The following is a 24,090-nucleotide window of genomic DNA, read 5'->3' as shown; positions in this document are numbered from 1 at the left end:
GATCAAGTTTGTCAAATGATATTTCTCTTCAAATCTAAATGAGATTCCAGATTCAAATTATAATTCTTTAGGATATAAAAAATAAATAATTAAATTGAAAAAAAAAAAAAAAAAAAAAAGTGACTCACCACCCACTTTAAAACTCCTAAAACCTCACCACCTGCTGAAACTGAAAGTCTGAAAGCCTGAAACCCCGATTGTTGGTAGCCGTTATTCCAACAGTTAACACATTCCCGCCACTCAAAACCCTTCGCAATTTGCAGAAAACCAGAGATAAAGAGATGTTGAAGGCCAAGAGTTTGAGCAAAGTAGCGGTGCCGCCTTCACTCATACACAATCCTTCTCCTGCTAACATCCAATCCACTCGCCTCGCTCTCCATGTAAATCCCCCCTCCAATTACTATATTCCTTACTCTCCTCCACCTCTTCCTAAACCCTAACCCTAACGCTTCTGCTTTCTCCGATTCTCTTCGATTCTTCGCCAGGTTAGCGAGGATGGCTCTTCTTGTTGGCTCTACATCGCCTCCGGTTGCCAAATCTACAAGCTACAGGTACTGGTATCCCCATTTCTTTGACATTCAAGTTCCCCGAATGTACGAAATTGATGCATAATGTCAGAGTTGAGCTCATGGTTAATTGATTAAGTGTTTAGTGTAGTCTTACTGGTGTACTGCCATATGAGTTTTAGTGGAAATCTGTTAGAACTACATCGATTACTGGCTCTATGTGATTTTGCTGGTTTCGATTCGCTGAGATATTAAGGGATGTCTAGATTAGGATTTTAAAAAAATCGAAGGAAAAATGAATTGGATTAGCTATGTTCGAGTGCAAAACATTTGCTTTATGCCAGTGGTTTGCAACTTTCCAAAACACAGAAACAAAATTGTAGTTTAGAAAACAAGAATAAATATTGCTCGAGCATTTATCAAAATGTATTTGTGCTATTCTCTGCTGATGTTAATGGTCAAAGTGTATGGTGGTGAAGCTAGGATCTTGTTTAATATTTTCTTTGTGTTTATAAATTAAGGTTGCGTTGGATGATTCTCTGGTCAGTGAAGGGAAAGATAGCCTTCTGATCCCTGTACACAGGCAGGTATGTGATCTAATGAAATGAAATCATGGCTGTTCACTAACCAGTACATTCTGTGTTAATTCTGTCGTCATCGATTTCTTGAAGGTTATGAACTCATTTATGGTTAATCGGTGCCCACATCGTTCAGAAATTCAGAGTATGGTGCTTGCTGAAACTGAGAGTGAGTGTATTCTGGACTCATTTATGGTTAACCTCTACAGGATTAACTTATTACATGTTGTATTGTTTTTCATACTATCATTGTCAAATATTGGGTGCTAGGGCTTGTGTACATCTTATATACTATCATTGTCAAATATTGTTTTCCATACCATGCATGGTACATTTCCAAAGTATGGTATGAAGGGAAAGAGGAAGGGTGGAAAATGGAAGTCGATTGTACCATGGCCCAAATATAGATCGGAAAATACGTTCAAATAGGAATGAGGCTGAGAGAAATTGTGTAAAGAAGAAAATGGCAAGAGAAAGATGCTAGGGAAACATGCAATTTGAAGGGGCATTCTGTACTTTCTTCTCATCTCAATTGAAGGAAGACTAGGGATAAATTTTCGTTCAGTAATGTTTTAGGAATGTATCATCAAATTTCAAATTGAATGATGGAGTCCTCAACATGTTTTATCATAATTCAGAAAAGTCTTTTAATGCAGGAGTTTTCATTTAGAGGCTGACTATCTCATTTCAGATAATGTAGAGAATTCTTAAGAAAATGCATGAAAATCATTTTTGGATATGCATGTAATTTACTTGTAATTCAGTATCTATCGTTTCAAAAAAAGCTTATCGGTTTGGATACACAATGCAGGCACTTGCAATTCAATGTTGGGAACTGTGGATTCTTATGGTCACCTTATTGTATCTAAACTGGACACTAATGGTGAAGGTAAGGTTTTCTTTTAGTTTTGCTATTTTGTGCTATCCTTGTTCTGGATAATGTGGTAAGATTTTGCAGAATTTATGTATATAAATAGAAAGGAAGATGACATTGGTGACCCTTCTTCACAGATGTTTCCAGGGAGTTGAATTATTCTGAGTCATATTCAACTAAATCTTTGCCTTTTAAGTTTTGCATTTTTTAGATACAGGCTTTTCCTTGCATGAAAAATGTAGAGGTTATTGCGTTTCTTCTAGTTTTCTTTCTTTCTTCCTTCATTTTCCTTTTATAGAGAAAAAGGACAGTGCAGAAATAAATTATCCACACACATCAATTCTTCATCTTTCTTGGAATCTCTGTTCAATTTTCTGGTTTGCCTTTAACAAGACAACCTTCTTAGTCTAAATTTTTCAACCCCTTCTTTTTTTGTAAATATTTATTATAATTTTTTTTTTCACAACAAATAATACAATTAAAGAGGACAACACATCCAGAACAGAGTGAAACAACAGCAAAATCCAGAAACTACACCAAACTTATAAGCTGCAGACAAAACATTCTAAGACAACCTTAGACTACAACTGCCTTCCTGTCAAACAAAACATAAGAAAGACTACAGTCTGAAATGTACCAAGACAGAAGCCCATAGAGCTGAAAAAACTTTACTCTATTCCAAAGTATTCTTAGTCCAATCCCTTCATCTACATCCCATTTAGAAGGTTCTAGCAGACCGATCTGTAAACTAATTTCAAAATTGTACTGAGGATGCTTCAGGTACTTTAAGCAGTAAGAAACATTATTCAGAATACTGCTACTATCAGCTTAAAGTCAAGTTGCTTGCTGAGTTTTTAGTATACAGTTCTGTTTATATTGAGGGTGTTGTGGGGTTCTGTGAATTGGTAGAAGACTGAAGTATAAATAGACCACTCTAACTCTCAGGCTGCGGTATATTAGTTGTCATTTGGGGGATTTGTATTAAAAGAAATAGAAGGATTTTAAAGATTATACTGGTGCTGGGATTGAAGAGCTTTGGGTTAGAGTGAAGCCTTTGGCTGCTTTGTGGGCTTCTGTTTCAGCAGATCAGAAATTGTAGACTATACAATATATTGCTTGACTTGAGGGCAGTAATCTAAGCATATGGTCTCTAAGGTGCTTGTCTTCGGCTCACTAATTGTACTTGGTGTAGAATTCGGGTCTATACTGTTTGTTTCTCTTTGATGTCCACTGTTATTATCAATTTGTCATTCACTGTGATCAATAAAATTTGTTTATTTTCAAAAACAAAAAAGAAAAGAAAAAACACTTTCTTTTGCTCCATTATCTCATATTGGAATTAGGAATTATGAAGACTCTCAACTACACTAAACTACTCTTGAAAAACTCTGCTTCATTTCCTATTATTCTACAAATTAACTGTGAAACAACTGGCACTGAAAAACCATAAGTAACTATGGTGTAGTAACTACATATTTCAGGGGAAAAGATCTTTCCATCAAACATCTAATCTCCCTTCCCCACTCATGCATAAATACCTAGCTTTTTAGCCAAAAAAAAACAAAATGAATATCTACCGATTTATATGTTTTATCTTGAGATTGAGTGTCATGCAAACCTGGAGCATGTCAAGAGGCTTGTATGCATAATTTTCAATGGTCCATGGAGTGCTGTACACAGCTATTAGTAAGCTAGCATGCTTTGCCAAATGCATCAGATTTTCCACCCATGTATTCATTAGACAGATTTGATCCATCACCTTACCATCTGCAATAGGCATGATTGCCAATAATTTAAGGCAAAATGTTTGAAGTTTGGGTATATCACCTTCTTCCTTTTTGCTCTGTTTTGTATTGGCCATTTTAATTGTTGAGGTAACCTAATAAATTGTCAGATGTAGAGAGGCTTACTTATTCAGTATTGCCTCGTGATTGCGGCATTGGAGAGAGTGGGTGGGCAGGTCTTTGCTTCAATCCAATACAATTGTCCACGGTAAGATTTACTTTTCCTTTTGACACTAATCTGGTTTTTGCATTCTGGTTCATCTGTGAGAAAATCAGCTGAAAATATGGAATCTGGACAAATTTGGGAAACTATAACATCGAGTGGTCTGTCTTCCATTCTTAATGAGTAAAAAAAAAAAAAAAATTTGCTTACACCCACATGTCATGGCTTCTTTAACTAAGCATTAGAGTGAGGCCACAAATTTACTTGTCAACTGTCAAGACTCAAGTAGCATTTTAAATCCTGCAATTACGTTAATAGATTACTTGGGACTTTTTGTACAACATGGGATAAGTGAAAATGTTGGGACACCTTGGCAATGTATCAGCAGTGCTGGGTTTAGGGTTCAGGACAGATGGGACATTTTGAAAGCAAATTTGATGTATGGGGAGTTTAAAAGGAATTTATAACTAATAATGTTATCCATGAAGTATATGTTTGTTTAATCCCAAAATATTAAGAAGCTACAGAAGTGGGGGTTTTTGGCCTATCAGCTTAATTTGAAGCTTGCAGAAAATTATTTTTTAAAGTATTGTTTCAAGATTTAGGGAAGTGTTGGAAGGTACTATTTTAGATATGATTTTAATTGAAAACGAGGTTGTAGGAAATTACAAAAAAGAAAGAAGAAGGATTAGCTTTCAGAATTGATTTTGAGAAGACCATGACCATGTAGATGGAGATTTCTTGGCTTGTGCTTTGGAACAGAAGTTCTTGGTGTTGTTTGGAAACTTAGGTAAGGGGATGTGTGAATTCAGCTAGCTTTTTAATTTTAAGTCAAGGTGTTCTACTTTTGCCTTTCTTCTTTGCTGTAGTGGTTTGGCTTGAGATGTTGCTGGAAACAACCAATGAGATACATATGCTAAAGAGAGTATGGTTCTTGGGAGGGATGAAGAGGAATCGCTTGCATGCAGTTTTCTGAGGACAGAAGTTTTCCTATCAGATGGAGATCCAAAATCTAAGAAGTTTGCTATTGATCTTAGAAGTTTTCACTACTGTCTCAGGATTGAAGATTAATAGTGGTAAACGGCTAAACACTCAATTGCAGGATAAATTCCCAAGGAACGGTTGAGGAGTTACCAGTGTTTTGGGGGTAATCCAAGTGCAAGGAATTTCTGGGATCCCGTGTGGAAAATTCGGAGAAACTATTAGATGGTTGGAGAAAATGTTTTTATCTAGAGGGGTAGGACTAACTCTCATCCAATCAGTTCTATGAAGCATGCTTATCAACTATCTCCCCCGCCTATTGGGATTCCCAAAGATGATTGGAAATTTGATGAGGACATTTACATGGGAAGGCATGTTGGAAGGCGACGGCAAAGGAGACCATTAGGTTAAATGGGAATTGTTGTTACAGGTGAAGGAAATAAATTATATGCTGGAATTTGGTAAAGAGAAACGAAAATCTACTAGCCATGGAGATTTCATTGGGAGAATGAGCCTCTTTGGATTGCTGTCATTAGAATTGCGGATTGCATGAAAATGGGTGGGATTCCAACATAGTGACTAGATGTCCAAAACCAATTTCCTTGGAAAGATATCTCTCAAGGAATTCCTTCTTTTGCTTCTTATTGTCAGTTTGAAATAGGAAATGGAGAGAGTGAAGGTTTGAGAAGAGTATTGGGTGGGTGAAACAAGGTTTGAAATATCTGCTGCTTTATCCTTTATTCCAGGGGTGTATATTTCCTCTTTTCCCAGCAATCAGCACACAGATGCACACCCACACACACACCAGATATATCTGTCATTAAGACCCAGTAAATAGCACACACAGGCGCACACATACACACACCAGATATATCTGTCATTAAGACCCAGGAAATATCTGTCGTAGCTGGTATATTAAACCCTTTGGTGAAACAGCTATCTGTGGTGTTTTGCTAGCATATACAGAATATTTCATTTTCATGAGAGCCATATTGCAAACATGTGAGTAGATCCATCTTCTCCGTTGAGTTGGAACTTTGGATCTCATTAAAATTTAAATGATCTGGAAGTGGGGAAGCTCACAGGATTGTTGGCTGCTTTGGCATTGTTATGTTGGTTCCTAATTAGCCAGTTAAAGCATTGTGGAAATTGGAGTTTTCATACAATTCTCTTTAAAATCTTATTCAATTGAATTTCTGGCTTTTCTTTCTCATTTTGGCCTCTCTCGTGCAATTTGGAAGGCTGAAGTACCTCCAAAGATAAAGTGTTAGCCAGGATTGTAGTTCATGGAGGGATGGATGCTTGTTATATGGTTCGATACTTCTTTCTTGGTGTCTCTCTCGCCAAGGTACATGATGTGTAAACAAGGTGCTAAAAGTTCAGATCACTTGCTGTATCTCTGTGGGAAGATTGTTTAGGGAGACCCAAGTCTACAGGAACAAGCCACATTTGCCTTATTCAGTTAAATTAGTTTTTTGGTGGAGGAAAGAGGGATTATGGTTCTAAGGAGATGTGCTGTGTTTGCAATGGGTGGTGTGGATGCATAGGAGTATGGGAATTTTTTTTTTGTGAGCAATAAATAGGAGGTTTTAAGGAAACAAGCAATGAAGAAGTGGGTTTTTATTGGATAAAGTCCGATACTGGGGCTCCCTTGGGCATTTATTCTTTTCTTACAAGTTTCTTTTCTATTGCAGTGCTGTAGTGTTTAGTTTCTCTTTAATTATTTTTGTTTTAGGTAGCTGGTAGCTGTAGAGTTACTCTAATTTTTTCCCAGGACTTGCACCCTGTATTGTATTGGTTCTCTTGTTCATTTTGATGAAAGTTCGTTTCCTACCGAAAAAGATAAATCTATGAAAAGCATTGCTTGGAGGGTGCAAAACGTAATTATCCCCAAGTGTATTTTTTATTTTTTTGGTTGTTTGACATTTACTATCAATTTGATAATCAGATAATTAAGGTTTTCTTCGAATAATTTCTATGCAAATGAAACCTTGTATTTGAAAGTATACTGTGTAATCAGTTAATCAGTAACATTTCATTTTCTTAATACCTTTTTGGTCAGGAGGGTTTTTTATTGTTCTTTCACGTCAATAAATTTTCTTTGTTTTTTTTTTTTCAGACTTCCCCTATCATTATGCTCTTTGAGGTACATGCCCAAATCAGTATAGAATTTAAAGTTACAATAATTAAAAAAAAAAAAAAAAAAAAAAAACAGATGTGGAATTGTAGGCCCAAGTCCCCACTATTGTTCAGAGAAGCTGGGTATACAAGAGAACAAATGAAGAGCTGAATACTAGTAGAAAATTACATAGTACATAAAACATGAAAAGATTTATGTTTATTAGTGCTGTGGAGATGTCGTTGTTCTTGTATTAAGAATGAATCAGCAGAACAGATGTGCTTCCTTCTGCCCATCCTTTCTGAGCATTTAATTCAATGAGAGTTGGGAGACTATGATTTGTTCTCCAGTTAGTTATCCTACCCTATATTTCAGTATCTCACTTATGGTGTTTTTTTGCAGGCAGCTGTTGCACGTAGCTTCTGCAAAACCATTGATGTTTATGACCAGGATATCCACGTTAGGACATTATGTACGTAAGTGTTACATGTTACTTGTGGTGCCTGAATAGTTCATTTTTTATTTCTTGAGGAAATTACCATCAGTTTGTAAAATTTAAATTTTATTTGCTTTACTGTAATCTGTAATAGTCAAAACCTGGAAAATTTATACAAATCACTTAAAAATTGTAAATGTCATTTTTTGAGGCAGTTCAAAACTTCAGTGCAAGGCATATCATCTCACAACAAAATGGTACCCTGATCCCTGCTCGTCGATCACCTAATTTTATATGATTTTATTCAGCACAATGCAATACGAACTAATCAACAAATAGCGATATCTATATGATCAGTACTGTATTGGTATAATCTATGACAAAATATTAATGGGTGTCTTTCTCACTGCATAATGTTTCCTTAGTGATAAAACATTTAAATTTTAAAATTAGCTACAAACTTCACTGTAATCACTGTGATGGTTTAATTTGCTTCCTTATGCATTTGTTATCTCGTTTGCTTTTATCCTCAATCTTTTCGTTCTCTGGGATCTATTGAGACAATTATTCTCCAGAAACTACTAAATGCAGAGATTGCTGTCAATGACATTCATCTTCTTAATTTTTCTTCTCCAATTGGTCTATCAGTCTTCCATGACCATTAAATAAAGATGTTTCTTAGTTGATTGCATATGTGATTTTTTTTTTCTTTTTTTTTTCTTTTGTACTTTCCCACAAATATCAATCTACGTTAAGGGTTGACTGGTGAAAGCTATATTCAACTTATGTTTTGCAGCTATTCAGAAAACCTATATGTGCCACTCAAGATTTTTATTGAGTTTTCAGTAAAGTTGTCTGGCACTACATATATGTGATACTGTGAAACTATTTCTGAAACCTTCTGTTGCTAACGTTGCAATCTTACAGACTCCTGTATCCAACATCACTGAGCTTCATGCAAAGTTCGCGTTATGGAAATGAAAGTTCTATATTAGCTGTCACTGAAGGTTGCCAGGTTGAGCCTACTTTAATCGTATACTATTACAAAACTTTATTCTTCACTTATTTACTTAAATTCCTCAGCTTTGTCTGTGGAATAACTGTAGCTGAGCATATGGGACTTGAGAATGAAAGAAAATGGCGGCTGTCTACAACGAATATGTGGTTCCCTTGGTGATGTCTTCTACACTGTATGCAGTTCCTCAACTGGAAATATTGCAGTCGGTGGAGCTGATCGTACAGTGACAATCTATGATCCTCGCAGGTTGGTATCATTTGGTTCAATAATCATGTCTGGGTCATCATACGTACTTTTGTTAGTCTGTGATTCTCTTTCGTTATGTTAAAGATATGGAATGCAATTATACTCTGATCTTTAGGATTTGATGATTTTCTTTGGCTACATTTGGTATTCAGAAGTTGAGGAAACTAGTTATTTCTTTATTTATTTATTTTTGTTTTCAACTTGACTATGCAAAGTGAGAACTAAACCTGGTATCTGATATTTGATGCAGATGGGCATCACTATCAAGATGGGTGAACTGCTCGAAATATGAGGTCAGTGTTAAAACACAATCACTTGTCTTTGTTTATGCTCCTTTCTTCAGTCAACTACTTCCTCCTTAGAAACTCTTATACTGCTTTAAAAAAGTTTGAAGCATAATTAAAGTTATTTTCAGCACCATTTAAAACTGATTCGTCTGGCATTTTATGTTGTGAAACCACAAAACTCTGTTCATTCTTTCTCTTACTGTCTTTGAATGGCAATCGGTTGCACTATCATGTTAGTTTATGTGCATTGACATTTCAATATCTGGCTTGCAACTACAAAAATTAAGACTCAGATTTTTGTTTTCTACCAAGAAAAAGATCCCAGACCCCAGCCATTCACCTGCCGAATTGTTGCTATGTGGAAAGCCTCTACGTGCAACCTGAATAAGCTGATTTTGCAGTAAAAAAGAATGTTGATTCTTGCAAGAGATTTAGGCCGCGTTTGTTTCAACGGATAAAGAGTTTGGATAGGAAAATTTAAATCCAATCTGGGAAGTAATCATGTTTGGAAGCCCAGATAGTTTTCAGCTGGATTTCTTAATTCTTTTCAGGTATGGATAACCAATCTTGTTAGAAAGGTAAGATATAATTTATCTGACTAAAACGCCTCAAGTTCTGCATTTTGGTTTCCAACCACGACGAGAACTGAACATTTGCCTCCAACTCATCTGGTTCTCATCGCAACCTCTCATCATGTTCCTCCTCTTCTTTTTCTTCAATTTACTTCTTTCTGGTAGTTCTCCACTGATTTCTCCAGTATCTGGTGCATCTCCGCCGATATGCAGATGGTGAATTCGGCCTCTGCTATTTTTGTTTCCGGCAAGAAGTCAAGAACTCGTCAGCTAAAATCCAGCAATCTCCGGGCAATATTCAGCCATCTCCGACCTCCATTACATCTGTATTCTTCCTCCCCTTGCATCTGTGTTCTTCATCTCCAGCCGTCAATGCGAAGCTCGCACTCTGTTACTGTGGAATTCCATTAAGAATTTAAGATGCAGCCTCCCTCAACTGCAATTCAATTGATCTTTTCATTAATGGAATTGCAAACCCCAAACAATCCCAATTCTTCGGAGCTATCAATCTCTCACGCTTTTTCTCTTCTCACTGTTTTTTTTTTGCTTTGGTTTTCAGGAAAAGGAAGTATTCCATTCCAACTCAAAATCCACTCTAACAAACAAAGTGTAAGGTTATGGAGTCCTTTTCCAATCTAATCTGATTTCAATCCAATCCTATTCTGTATCTCATTCCAATGCAATCTGTGTAGCCAAACGTGGCCTCAGGGTTTGTTTGAGCTATCATATGTCATTTTGCAATCAGTTTTGCCACAGCACCTGCTGCACAAAACAGACTGTTTATTTTGTATTTGAAGTTGATAATGATAATGACTGACGTCTAGAACTTTTGAAACTACTTATTCTTCATCTGTAAATGTCATTAATGGTCTTGCCTATAGACCTTACTACAGGTCTCTGACTACCACCTCGTGCTTTAGAGATCTCCCAGGTTCATTACCATGTTATCTGACAATCTCATTTATGAAACTGATATAATCACTATTTCAGGGTGAAGTGTGTCATAAAAATGTCAAAACAAAGTTAATAAGCGGAAGTTAATAGTTGGCAACATGCTTAAATAATAAATATAGTGAACTACCATTGTTTTTGTTCAACCTACTGAGTTTTCTTTGTTGTTTCATTCTTTGTGCAGATAACTGGACTTGCTTTCTCTTCAGTTGACTCCAACCATATCTATATACAAGGGGTTGATTACGAGGTGATTGCCTCTGTTTTTTTCTTTAACTTGTAAGGTCTTAGTGATGATGTCCTTTTTCGCTTGATTACTTGTTTTAAATGGTAACTTCATTTTTTAGGCAATTTTCTTCTCATAACAACCCATTTGATACATGGAGGTTAAATTATTTTCAGTGGAAAACTTTCTTTCTTACTTTGTTCTGAACATGACTAACTTTCAAACTGCTGGTCCTATGGTTCTTATAGCCTCACAAGGGGAATCATATTTCATATCACAACATTATAAGGTGGATCAACATAAGGCAGTGATTTTTTTCTGTTGTTGTCCGTACATCCATCCAAGTAATAGATGCTATATCGTTTATTCTTGGGGATTTGAGGATACCATTAGCTTGCTCTGCCTTCCTAAATTGACCTCAAAGAAGTTGCTTATTCTGCAGCATTGATTCTGGCTGTCTAGCTCAGTTTAGTATGTATTTATGTGATATCTCTATTGAACCATTGTCTAGAAAAGTAAGAGATCCTGTCAGTAACAGATAGAAAATCTGTCGATTTTAGTTTGGTACTTCACCTTTTAGATAAAATGATAACAGTAATTAAAATACTTATAGGATGCACTAAAAGTTTGATTTCCTAGGCTATTCCATTAACAAGATGGATCCGTGTTACTGAAGGGTGTTTTCTTTGCCAAGTGAAAGGCATAGAGCTTTTTGGGGAGGAAGATGGCTAAAGTGCTTCATAGGTGTGGTGCAGCTTTCTTGCTGTCATATGGGAACAAGAGAATCTTTGAATATTATTGTGAAGGGGGTGAAGGAATTGCGGGTTAAAGTTTAATCTTGGTCAGCTTTTTTGGGCTTCTATATCTCGGGAACTTGATGAGGGTTCTCTGACACCTAAATTATTAAACTGGAGAATAGTTGTTAGCTAGTTTTGTCATTCCAGGTGTTTAGTAGGGAGTTATCTTGTTGTTATCCTATATGTGACAATGTAGGCTTTAGATGGCCATATCTTGTCCACTGTTGTATGAAGAAAATTTTATTCTAGAAGAGAAAGGAAAGTTGGGAGACACAACCAACCTCAGCATCAAGTCCTCCTAGGTTTGGACTTTCTAAGGGTGCCAAGTGAATGACCCCAAGGGAGCCCTTAGATTTGCTTCAATAGTATGAATGTAGCTGACATGTTCAGTTTTCTTCTAATGACAAATACTTGTGGGTTTGGGAGAGGCCCAAATATTTCAAGTAGGTGGGATGAAAAGTGTTGGATAATGGGAGAAAGGAAACCTAGGTCTTATGCTTGGGGAAAAACTGGCCGCAATTATATGGGAATTCACCCTTGAGGACAACAGCATAGTTTACCATTCCTGCTGTCATAACTGAACCTTTTACATTTGTATTACCTAACCAACATGGTTGTACACCTATCAGAAGCACATATTAACCTTAAAAGTCGAGATTATGAGGTAACTCTGTGTGACACATCACTATAGTGTCACAGTGGCCTTTTTGCACAGTATTTGTGAAGGTTGCCTTATAAGATCCATCAGATTATGATTAAGGAAGTCAATATCAAGCTATTACAGATTAGTTAGTATTAGTAATTGCAATGGAAATAGGGTTGAAGAAACTGAAGAGTGGAACATTTTAGAGCTTTGTGATAGCATAAGATTGATAACAAGGTAATCGTTCTAAAATGCTCCCACTCGGTAGTTAATTTACTGTTCAAGAGGCTGCCTAGAGGAAATAGTGTAATCTTGTCTAACAATTTCCCTCTTATTAATAAGCCTGCTGTAATATTGGTCGTGTCAAAATTACCTCATGCAATTGCTCATCCGTGCTCAGCAGTGTCATGACTCATAGCAGGTTCTGCAATTATAAAAAGTATGTACTGATAATAACAGGTATGGTAGGAAATCAACACCTGGCCCCAGTTGCCTATGAAACTAAATCTGTTCTGTGCAGTTTGATTGCTACAAGCTATAAGTTCATGTAACATTAGCAACAATACATTTTTATGATAAGCATTGCTCTTCAAAGTTTTATTAGCTTTTTAGCAGATGCTTTTAAACTTAATAGAAGCATGACTGATGTTACTCTGGCTCTCTTGTTGTACTGATTTACAATTATCCTCATAAAACACCCTTTTTTTGGTTCTTGACTTGTTACTCTCGATTCTCATTGCTTCACCTTAAGGCCATGTTTGCAGGTCTTCTGTGGAGACTGGAAAAGAAACAGCAAGGTATTTTCCTTTAGAGGAGATTCAAATTGGCTTGGTTTTAGCAAGGTAATACTTCTATAATATGCAAGATATTTATAGGCTGCTCTCTCTTAGTCTAATTTTGTTGTCCTTTCAATCAAATGGCAAAATTGGCTCAATGAATTATGTTTTATCTCTGGTTGAACATCTCATGTGGTCTAATGAAACAAATCAATTTCGATGGAATTGGTTTCTACTTGCGATTAATGGTCAGCCTTGTTATTTCTATTTCTGTTATTTTAATTTAGACACTACTAACAGTTGGATATGAGATTTGAGTTTCTGTTTACAAAGAGAGAGAATCTACATAGTATTTGAAGGCTGTATAAGTATAGAGCAAAGTGCAGATTATTAAAATTTAAGTTTTTGGACCTTAGCAAACCAAGATGTTTCTTTTAACTTAGCTAGGTGCTCTTCTATTCTATACAGTGACAGCTTGACAAATTGAAAATACATAATTGCCAGAGCAAATCACTAACGTCTTCATGTTGTTGCAGTGCCAGAACAGTGATGTTGTCGGTGGATGGTGTGACTCGGGTAGCATCTTTGTGGCTAATGTTGTAGCTGAAGAGGGTGAAACAACCATGTAGAAATGTTTCGCTGATGAATTTCCCTAGTGCTTGTTCAAGCATCTCTCATCATGTAAGATAAATTTTACTACTATGCAGTATTACACTTCAAAACTCTTTGTCTAATACTTTGACATGATAATAACAGATTGGATATTTTGAGTCTTATGGGAGTACTACTTTGTTCTTGACCCAGGGAGGCATCATATAATCATTATATGGGTCTTCCTGTGGTCTCATCTTGATTTTCTTTTGGAGTAAAATGGTGATTGCTAGATTCTTAACTTTTGTATTGGTGGGGACTAAAGCCCCATATCTACAAGCTTGGAGCTACTTATGCATTAAGATTTGGGTTTTTGTTTGTTTGGCAAGTTAAGAGCTGCTGGCTACTGGCAAAGGAACGTGTGGTGTTATCCCTACTTTGATGTCTTAAGAACTTGATCTGGAAGTCAAGGGTCGAGATATCTGGCAGGGACGCAAGGTTAATTGTTATAGTATGGCTAGTTGACCCTGCTGTTGTCTGGTTGGGGAGCTTCTGGGTATGGTTGGTGTGGCCGTTTGGGTTAGTTAGGAGAGAGACCTGCCTAAAAAGCCAATTCCAAATTGAACGATTTTAAATGGGATCTGCTATTTTGTTTTCTCGAAGTTGTGGATAAGTTTAAGATGCCTATCTTTGTATTGTTTTCGATTACAAAATAAAAAATAAGGCTATAAACAGTCTCTGCTATAACAACCTACACCCTAAACTATCCCAAAGATGAGCTTGAAATGCTTGTATTGCCTCCATGCAACCAACTTGAAGCATTCAAAGAATGACAAATATTAGGTAGAGTATCCGCCAAAAAATGACTATTGTATCAAAAATGAACATCTTTGGAAAAGTCTAAAGAAAATGAACATTTTTGGATGAGTGTGATTTGGTCTATGCACTTTTACACACATTTTAACACGCAAGTATTTGATGTGCCATATCAATACAAGATTCTAGACACATTTACAAGAAACTCACTGAATAGAGAACTCTCCCCGTGAAGTAGATGTCATCTTCTGCAGTTCAACCAAGTCCTTCCGGATCTATCATTATAGAATAGAAGCAGTCAAACTCACAAAATAAACGTTTGGTTTAGTAGCATTAGTATCTCTTCTGTAAGTAAGAGATGGCGAATCGAACTCTCAAATTTCTAAATCACTAGCTGTAGTTGTAGATTGAAAACCTTTATTACAAATGGACACTACCTACTTGTCTTGACAAACTTCACATCCATCTTTCTAAATAAATGACAAATGAATGATATAATCAAGAAATAATTCAAGTGAATGGCATCATCAAGAATTTTTAATCAAAATAAGATGAAGAAGTGTACATTGTCAGACTAAGAGAGACTCATTCTTCCTTTAGCAAGCCAATAGTAACAGGAAGAGTTGAAGAAGACTGCTTCAATCATATATATAATTTTGACTTGGTTTGTCGGTTCGTCCTTAAGCAACAGTAGCACCACATACGTCCCCATCTCTCTCTCTCTCTCTCCCGCACGCATCCAGTGAATTAAATCCAAAATTATCCGAAGACCACTTCTATAATTTCTAATGGAATCAATCTTAGAGTCTGGAACGTCTTGACGTGACCCTAACATAGAAGATGAAAGTTGCAAGTTATCTTTGTTTTTCTTTTTGTGCTTTAACATGTGCGTAAATTCCTCCATCAAACCATTTATTAAATGAGAATACATGGTGGCTTTCTTTTTGATGCGAGGTGGCTTATGGCTTTTGGTCCTCAGTTTTGATGCATTTCTTCCTGTGGTTTGTTTGGTGTCTGGTTCATTTGGTGGAGGGATAACCTTGAATTTCTTGCCTAGAGTCGAAGCTATTGAGAAGGAATTTTGCAAGAACAAGAATTGCACTCACTTGCCTAAGCTATCACTTGTGTAGATGTCGTCCTTGAAGTGCTCATTTTTTATAATCAATTTTCACACTATGAATTTTGGGTAATATGTGTAACTACTGTTTTAAATATTAAATATTTGGGGCCGTGACCACTTATTCGATTTTTGGCTAAAATTTACCCACTTACTCCACTAAGAGTTTTTTAATCTCATTTACCCAATCTAACATTCATTGACAGTTTTGCCCATATTTTAATTAATAAATTACATCTCTCTCTCTCAGACTCTCTGTTTTCGATCCATTTTCTCTCTCCTCCTCCCTCATCGATCTCTCCCTCCCTCCCTCCCACCTCCGGCCGGCGATATGTTGACCACAGACCCTATCTCTCTCTCTCTCTCTCTCTCTCTCTCTCTCTCTCTCTCTCTCTCTCTCTCTCTCTCGGCTCAGACGGCACTGGACGGCTGCAGAAGCTGCCGCCATGGGAGAAGAAGATGGACACCTTCACCATGCTCGTGGAGGCGCACCGCTACATTCGATTCCTCCAGCCTCAGGTCGCCGGCGTCCGTGCCATGCCCATCGTTGCCTCCAGCTCCGTGCCCGTCTTGAAACAGCGGCGAGACGAGAGAACACGCCTGCGAGATTGGCGCAACCTCCACTTCGCCGGTCTCTGATTTCACTGCTGCCTCCAGCTCCTTGAATGCCTCTGCAATTTTCCTCAGCGGCTTCTCGTTCGCCATTGCAAACTTTCTCTCTCTTCTCTCTCTCTTCTTCTTCTTGTTCTTCTTCTGTGAAATTCTCTCAAGTTCTTTTTTGGTAAATTTGGCAGAAGGATTATAAGGAAAGAAGAAAGAAGAATGAAAAAAAAAGGTTTTATTGAGTAGTTATACATGTCTATTGCGGGGCAATAATATGATTATTGGGAGGCAATAATATGAGTATTGGGGGGCAATAATATGCATATAAATTGATTAATTGTGCCTGTAGTGTATTCATTTTGGTTTTGGGAGTTTATACAATTCACTAGACGACAATAATATGATTTTGGGAGGCAATAATATGATTATTGGGGGGCAATAATATGCATATAAATTGATCAATTGTGCCTGTAATGTATTCATTTTGGTTTTGGGAATTTATACAATTCAATGGACGGCAATAATATGATTTTGGGAGGCAATAATATGAGTATTGGGGGGGCAATAATATGATTACTGGGGGAAATAATATGGTTACTGGGTATTAATAAATTTAGACGTCGGAATCCGGTCACTAGTCTGGTAGTCGGATTCCTGTTATCGGTTGCCAGATTCTGGTGACAGGTTGCCGGATTCCGGTCATCGGTCGCGGGAGTCCCGTCACCGGTCGCCAGAGACCGCGGCCGGCCATTGGTCACCGGAGCATAGCAAGGTGGAGGATGACTTCTCTCTCTAAGTGAGAAAGAAGGAGAGGGCAAAAAAGTCTCAAAAATAAATAAAAAGAATGAAAAAGAATTAATTGGGTATTAGGGAAATAATCCCTTAGAGTGTTTTGGGTAAATGGGGTTAAAAAACAGTTGGTGGAGCAAGTGGGCAATTTTTAAGCTGAAATTAGGTAAATGATCATTTCCCCTAAATATTTAAGTTTTGTTCAGGATCATTATTTGTGCAAGAAATGTTCATCTATTGCACTTTCACCTTTTGCATTTGGCTTCTTGTTTCACACCTCATCCATTTTTAGTTTTTTGTTCTAGTCAACAAGCATTTCGGGGGTTTGTCCTGAATGATTTGTTGGTTGTTGTACTTTGATTGTATGTTAATAAATAATCAATCGACTTTCGCAAAAAAAATAAAAAATAAAAAGCACACAAAAATAAGAGATTTCAAAAGACGTACTTTTGTGAATCGAGAAAATGAGATATGCAACCCACTTTCTACATAAAATTTACAACAAAATGAGCTATTTTTTGCGCCACTACATTAGTTGTTTTAAGCTCATTTACACTTCATGTAAATTCTTGCCAACAAATGAGTAAAGGAAGCACATTGAATTTATAGAGCTACAAGTGTAATTTTTGAGAGAATCTTTAGTGTTGTTGGACTATTAGATTTGTCTTATCATCCAATCATATGATGAAGTATGTAATGAGTAAAAAAAAAATATTGAATCTTTACAACTAAGAGTATAATTTTTGAGAAAATCTGTAGCGTGGTTAACATATTAGATTTTTCTAACTATTTAATTATATGATGACGCATGTATAAATTTAAAATTATAATTCACGGTTGATTCTTAAATAATAATCGAGCATATTGACATGCTAGAAATCTAACGTCGTCTTAAGGAGACTTCGTCACAAACCTCAAGATCGATGCTGCATACATGACACTAGTGTAAGATCTCGTCACCATGATGATATTGTGGACGAAACCAAAAGACAGCTTGTCGTACTACGGTTGAGAGAGATATCTCATCTTTTATGTGTACAATTCTCGTCTTGTTCGGCATGAATAATCATCTATCGATGGAAATCAATTCTCCTATCCTCTTTCTTCTACATCATCGATTTGATTCATACCCTTTTTCTTTGTACAAAAGGATGGTTCATTGGTTCTAAGGAAAGAGACACATCCCAGATTTATTATGAAAGACAGATGTGTGAGAGGAGCCAAGTATGTAGATATCACATCAGTCCCCACGTAGCAGTATAATAAACCTATCGATCTATGCAATATATTTGTAGTCTCTGTGCAAATTGCGATTTCAAGAATAACACGTTGGCATGGGAGATGAGCAATTTAATGAAATGGTCCACAACTTGTGGCTGCGTCAGATGTATCGATCATTAGGTCCACACTAGCATGTCATCTCATATCATGGAATCAATCCTCCTCTACGTTTACACGTTAATTTCCATAATTAAGAGGATAATTGTGTCATCAAAGAACGAGTCATCAAGTATACCAAATTAGCAATTTTAAATTCAGGGTAAATTGTAGTTTAGTACTAGTCAAGTTTTTAAAACAAAATGTGAGAGATTCACTTAGGAGGAAGAATTTAATACCTAAATTATGTCACCATTTAGATAATTTGATAGGGTGTTCTTCTTCTGTTATCAATATTACGAATATTCAAGTGTTCTAAAAAAAAAAACAAAAGGTTTCTATGAGTAGCATGGAAACATTAATAGTTTCACTTTGCAACTAGAAATAATAAGGTAATATACCTCGCTTCTCTCGTACCCTAAAATTTTGCTCATTAACTATGAAAACAAAATTGATGTATCTTTCATTAAAAAAGGTTTAGACAATCTTCAATAATGATATTCATTTATGTCATTCGTGAACCCCTCATATTAAGGATGTAAATAATCCAATTCGAAGCACAAAAAACCATCTAGGGATGTAGCTTCCCATCAGCTCTTCATTTCCTTTTTAGCATTCTTGCTTTTTAGCAGTAGTCACTATATATCTCACTTGGCTAGCTACCTAGTGTCGTTGATGTCTTAAGGGTCGTTGTAGTCTTAAGGGTATGAAGTTAAGACGATTGTTGATCACATTTGGTTCATGGACGGTGTCATTTCCAACTCTTACGTTATAAATGAACTGTTTGATTACACGACCACTTAATATCTTTCAATTAAATTCATGTTTTCTTGCTTATTGCTACCTCATGCTACTAAATTAAATAACCGTGAATAATAAAATAATTATTAACTTATCAATTCTAACGGACTTCATCTGCTTGCGCGCACAAAATATATATATATATATATATGTCTCTACACTGTAAATATTATTATTGGGCAAAAATTTGATGTGCATGTCAAATTGCTTTGTAAATTAACAACAATATGATGTTGTGCAAGTCATTTAGAATCATGTTTTTTGCAGGGTTTGACTTCAACTGTCACCATCCAACAGAAAATGGTGGGAGAAACAAAACACTTTGAAATATCCAAAGCCTGCCAAGTGGCAAGAGCCAGCCAAAAATAATCAGTTTCCCAAAGAAAAAAACAGAAAAAAAAAAAATTTCACAATTAATGTCTAAGATATAATTAAAATGGGATAATTGTCGCTGATAAGAAATAAATGTTTGCTTAGAGATTCCATGTCTCTGGACAATTGATAATTGAATAATAAATAGGATTTTGCGGTGTCCCCCCTTTTCCCTCAATTTTGGAAAATTATTACATTCCCCGTCTTCCTCTTCTTCTGACCATCGGATGATTCAACCAGGAGACCCGGTCAGATTCATCAACAGCTCCTACTCCCTCTCCTTGGGGAATGGGGAGCAACACCACACGTGATCCCCAATTTTTTTTTTTTTTCCTTCTAACCAATGGAGGGATAACAATTTACTGTGTTTGTCCAATCCTTTCTTCCAAAGAATTTATCAAGAGTAGGTCCCTAAGCGTTACAGTACTATTTGTTTTATCCAAAAAATTTGAATAAATAAGTGGAACAGAACCGGACTCTTGTCCATTTTGCGACCAATCTCGAGGTAACAATGATCCATCTGCTCTACTCTCTTGAGTTTCTGTTCACTACTACCTAAAGAGCGAACAATGATCTGTTGTGCTCGATTCAACAACAAAGGGACCTTAGTTGAGTTGTTGTTCTCTATTGCTAAAGACCAAATAATGATCGATTGTGCTCTACTCAGCAACCAAAAACTTAGTTGAGTCACTACTCCCTGTTGCTAAAGAGCTAACAATGATCGTTGTAGTATACTCGACAAAACATTACTAAGTTACATTTGTGCATAAATAGAAAATTTTCTTTTCTCCTCAAAATAAATCCGATCAATTTGGATTGTTTCGTCTTTTCTCTCTCCTTAATATCAATTTCAAAAGAAAAAAAAATTATGTCACTACTATCAGTTTAATACTTGAGTTTCTATCACCACTAGGGTAAAAAATTTCTTACACCAAATAAAATGATACCCATCTTTCAAAAGTTATCAAAATGATATATAAATTTTTAAAAACAAATCAACTTGATATCCAACTTTCATAAGTTATCAAAATGATACCTAAAGTTTTAAAAACAAATCAACTTGATATCTCGGTTTATTTTTTATAACTTTTTGTTAAAATTGATCACGCGTGGTGTGGTGTTTTGTGGGATTATAATAATATTTTACATAAAAACTGTTTTTCAATTATTTTTTATTTTACTTTGTTAATTCTCTTCTTTTTCCATCTCTACCTCTCTCTCTGTCTCTCTCTCTCTCTCTTGTTTCTTTAGAAGTTGGAAAACATTTGAATTTTATTTGTTTCTACAATCGATGGTAGAAACTGAAATTGAATAGAAGATTTTTTTAATTCTATAGAAGAAGAAGATTGAGTTATAGATGGTTGAATATTTTCAAAATTTGAGTGTCATTTTATACGATGTAAGAAAATTTTAACCCTAATAGTGATAAAAATTCTCAATACTTCAACTTCAGTTGGAGTCAGTACCGTAAAATAGAACTTGAACCCAAAAGGGTAACTTCAAGCCCCCGCAGCAGTGGGTCCCACGACTGTTTAAAGCTGCGGATGCGATGCACGCAGGAATTGACAGTTTCTTCTTCCTTCTCCCTTCTTTCTTCTTCTTCTCTTCAGGGGCAATTCCGTACATTCAGTCAAGCAGCTGAACTCCCTCGCTCTCTCTCGCCTTTCTAGAAGCCACTCGGCGACTGGACTCCAATTCTACGCGCCAACGAAGACCCAGCTGTACCGTCCACGTGTACTCTCCCAGCACCCAAGACTCCGTCTCTCCCCCTCCACGTGTCCTCACCTCACCCCCCTCCGCGCCCCTCACCCTAACAAAACCCACAAACCTGAAACCGAAGCTCGCCCTCATTTCCCAGCCGTGTTCTGTCCGTGTTCCTGGCGCGTAGTAAAACTTAAATCCCCCGCGGTTAACTTTCGCTAAACCCGGTAACTTTCCTTTCCATCCTCGTTTCTTTCCCAAAACCTCCATATAACCCAAAGCCCACCTTCTCTCTCCCACCACTACTCTCTCTCTCTCTCTCTAAACTCCAACCCTCTCTCCCACTCCCTCTTCCTCTCTTACCTATTGGGGTGGCTTGATGTGAAGAGAATGCCCGCGACGGAATTCCAAAGGTCGTCGGCAGCTGGGTTCAACCAATTCGGGCGCTCCTCCGTCTTCAGCCTCAGACGCCGCCCCACCACCACCACCACCACAACCTCGTCAATCCAGTCATGGACGGCGCCAAAGCTCTCGACCTCGACACCTTCCAGACCCACGTCGCCGATTGCTTCCAACACCTCTCCTCCCCCTCCCAAGACCTCCTCTCCCTCTCCTGGCTCCGCGACCTCCTCGACGGCTTCCTCCGCATTCACCACCAGTTCAAGCTCCTCCTCCTCTCCACCCCAAAATCCAACGTCAGCAGCAGGCCCGCCGTCGACCGCCTCCTCTCCGATTACTTCGAGCGCAGCGTCAAGGCCCTCGACGTCTGCAATGCGATTCGCGACGGGATTGAGCAGATGAGGCAGTGGCAGAAGCTCTTGGAGATTGTGCTCTGCGCTCTCGACCGGGACCGGACTCTCGGCGAAGGCCAGTTCCGGCGAGCCAAGAAGGCCCTGATAGATTTGGCTATTGCAATGCTAGACGACAAGGACAGCTCCAACAACAACACCCTCGCCCACCGCAACCGGTCCTTTGGCCGGAGCAACGCCCCGGCCAAAGACTACCGGTCAATGGGCCACTTCCGATCTCTGTCGTGGAGCGTCTCGCGGTCGTGGTCGGCGGCGAGGCAGCTGCAGGCGATTGGGAACAACCTCTGCGCGCCGAGGCCCAATGAAGTCGTGGCGACCAATGGGCTGGCGTCGGCTGTGTTCACCATCAATTCTGTTCTACTGTTCGTAATGTGGGCGCTGGTGGCGGCGATTCCGTGCCAGGACCGCGGCCTCCAGGTCCACTTCACGATTCCGAGGACCTTCGGGTGGGCGGCGCCGCTGCTTTCGCTGCACGAGAGGATAATGGAGGAGTCGAAGCGGCGGGACCGGAGGAACGCCTGTGCGCTCTTGAAGGAGATTCATCAGATCGAGAAATGTTCCCGGGTCATAAGCGAATTGGCTGATTCGGTTCAGTTTCCGTTGAGTGAGGAGAAAGAAGGGGAGGTCAGGCAGAGAGTTCAGGAGCTTTCGCAGCTCTGCGAGGGGATAAAGGAGGGCTTGGACCCTCTGGAAAGACAGGTCAGGGAGGTCTTCCATGGAATTGTGCGGAGCAGAACAGAGGGGATGGACTCTTTGGGAAAGACCAATGAATAACCCCAAAAACCCAGATGATCAATTTTATTCGTGAATTATTGCCCAGCAAGACCCAAGTGCTTGTTCATCAAGATGATCAATTTTGAAGGGCGTCTGCAAAAATTGGGTAAGGGAGGAGATATGACCCTTTCTTGTATTTAATCAGTCAATCACCATATATGTGTAAAGAAGAAATTAGGATGTGCAAAGCATGGACCTCCTGGTCTATCTTGCTCTTTTTTTTTTTTTTCCTCGCTTTTGCCTTTTTGTTGGGTATCTATTTTGTATAATGGAAGTTCTCAGCAAGCTTCTGGCTGCTGCTTTTGATCTTGTGTTTCAACATTTCAAAGTTTTCTTGTCTGTGATCGCTGACCATGCCACAAACTTACCATATAGAAGTTAGAAATTAGAAGGGTTTGTAATTGTGTTTGAATCCCAATACCAATGTATACTGATCGAAGTCATCCAGATGATTGATTGAAAAAGCTGTGATTTTTCTCGAGTTCTTGGGGTTCATCCTTGACTATAGTGTATGATAATGACTCACTGTCTTTTCATCCAGAATCCCCAGATAAACATATAATGGGATTGGGAAAATTTTCTAAACTTAGAAACTAAGATCCATAATTGAGGGAAAAGCCATTCCATCCTGCCGTCTCTGAGGAGAGCAACCCTTTTCTTTCTCATCATTGTATTACAATTGCTTATAGTCTAAGTCATCAATCATGCAAAGTGAAAAGACAAAAGAAAGTGATGCTAGATTGCTAATTGTTCTTGGCATTTTCTGCTTGCCTGTATACTGCAATTGCTATCTTCTACCGTATTATCAAGGTTCAACTTACTCTAAACGGAGTGCTTGTTGTCAGATTACAGTTACAAACAAATCAAAACTGATGGTAATTGTTCTTGGAATTTTCTGCCTGCAATATTACAATATCTAGCTCACAACAAAGAGTCAAAGCTTCGACTTATCAAGACTGCTTGCTTCCTGATTTTAGGCTTCATGTATTCTGACCCAAAAATGATGCAGTTTCCAGTACAGCTACTTAAGATTCATGAGTTTGTATTATTTTTGCTAGGGCTCCCATGCTTTTATTGCAGGAAAACTATGATTTGCCCCCAAAAGGTGAGAAATTTAAAAAGTTCAAACCTCTCTCAGCCTTCAAATGATACAAGAATCATTAGTTTATAATGTTTCTTTCAGTCTTAGCAGTCTTCTGATATGTGAAGGTTTGCCTTCCCTGTCTTTGCTTTATTGTTCTTCCATTGCCTTTTTCCTCTGTATTTCATTTATCTCTTTTTCCTTTTTCGAAAATAGGCTGTTCCTACTGATGTTACTTAATGTAGATGGTTCTATCTGATTTCTGCCTACAGATATTGTGCAGACTGTGGTCCAGGGCAGGA

At 37.8% G+C, this 24,090-nt stretch overlaps 2 protein-coding genes across 7 annotated transcripts; both read left to right on the top strand.

Moving 5' to 3' along the window:
* The first annotated feature begins 119 nt into the window (after positions 1-119).
* LOC112174499 lies at positions 120-14,275 on the top strand. 6 transcript variants are annotated; one of them, XR_005802363.1, is made up of 14 exons: positions 121-380; positions 486-551; positions 1,028-1,093; positions 1,178-1,253; positions 1,896-1,973; positions 3,853-3,950; positions 7,408-7,481; positions 8,369-8,456; positions 8,548-8,705; positions 8,956-8,998; positions 10,700-10,765; positions 12,946-13,023; positions 13,494-13,638; positions 13,943-14,275. XR_005802363.1 is itself a non-coding variant. In XM_024312278.2 (13 exons), the coding sequence occupies exons 1-13, from the start codon at positions 282-284 to the stop codon at positions 13,584-13,586; spliced, it is 1,077 nt and encodes a 358-aa protein (XP_024168046.1). In that variant the 5' UTR covers positions 120-281; the 3' UTR covers positions 13,587-13,731. The 6 variants fall into 6 exon arrangements, 3 of the variants coding, with proteins under 3 accessions (XP_024168046.1, XP_040365583.1, XP_024168045.1); XR_005802361.1 differs by lacking the exon at positions 13,943-14,275 and adding an exon at positions 13,762-13,910; XR_005802362.1 differs by lacking the exon at positions 13,943-14,275 and adding an exon at positions 13,714-13,910.
* A 7,123-nt stretch (positions 14,276-21,398) lies between these two features.
* On the top strand, positions 21,399-23,061 carry LOC112174498 (protein ROH1). Its single transcript, XM_024312273.2, has one exon. The coding sequence runs from the start codon at positions 21,637-21,639 to the stop codon at positions 22,705-22,707; it is 1,071 nt and encodes a 356-aa protein (XP_024168041.1). The 5' UTR covers positions 21,399-21,636; the 3' UTR covers positions 22,708-23,061.
* Positions 23,062-24,090: the final 1,029 nt, after the last annotated feature.

This window comes from Rosa chinensis, chromosome 6 (assembly GCF_002994745.2).
Source record: "Rosa chinensis cultivar Old Blush chromosome 6, RchiOBHm-V2, whole genome shotgun sequence".
NCBI classification, from domain to species: domain Eukaryota; kingdom Viridiplantae; phylum Streptophyta; class Magnoliopsida; order Rosales; family Rosaceae; genus Rosa; species Rosa chinensis.
The sequence above is the reverse complement of the archived record's forward strand: the minus strand, read 5'-3'. Positions and strand labels throughout refer to the sequence as shown.

Excerpts from the sequence above, each read along its gene's own strand:
- LOC112174499 (XM_024312277.2), top strand. The coding sequence starts at position 282 with ATGTTGAAGGCCAAGAGTTTGAGCAAAGTAGCGGTGCCGCCTTCACTC. Across the intron at positions 7,482-8,368 it reads CACGTTAGGACATTATGTAC|ACTCCTGTATCCAACATCAC; the intron begins GTAAGTGTTACA and ends GCAATCTTACAG. Across the intron at positions 8,706-8,955 it reads ACAATCTATGATCCTCGCAG|ATGGGCATCACTATCAAGAT; the intron begins GTTGGTATCATT and ends TATTTGATGCAG.
- LOC112174498 (XM_024312273.2), top strand. The coding sequence starts at position 21,637 with ATGGACGGCGCCAAAGCTCTCGACCTCGACACCTTCCAGACCCACGTC.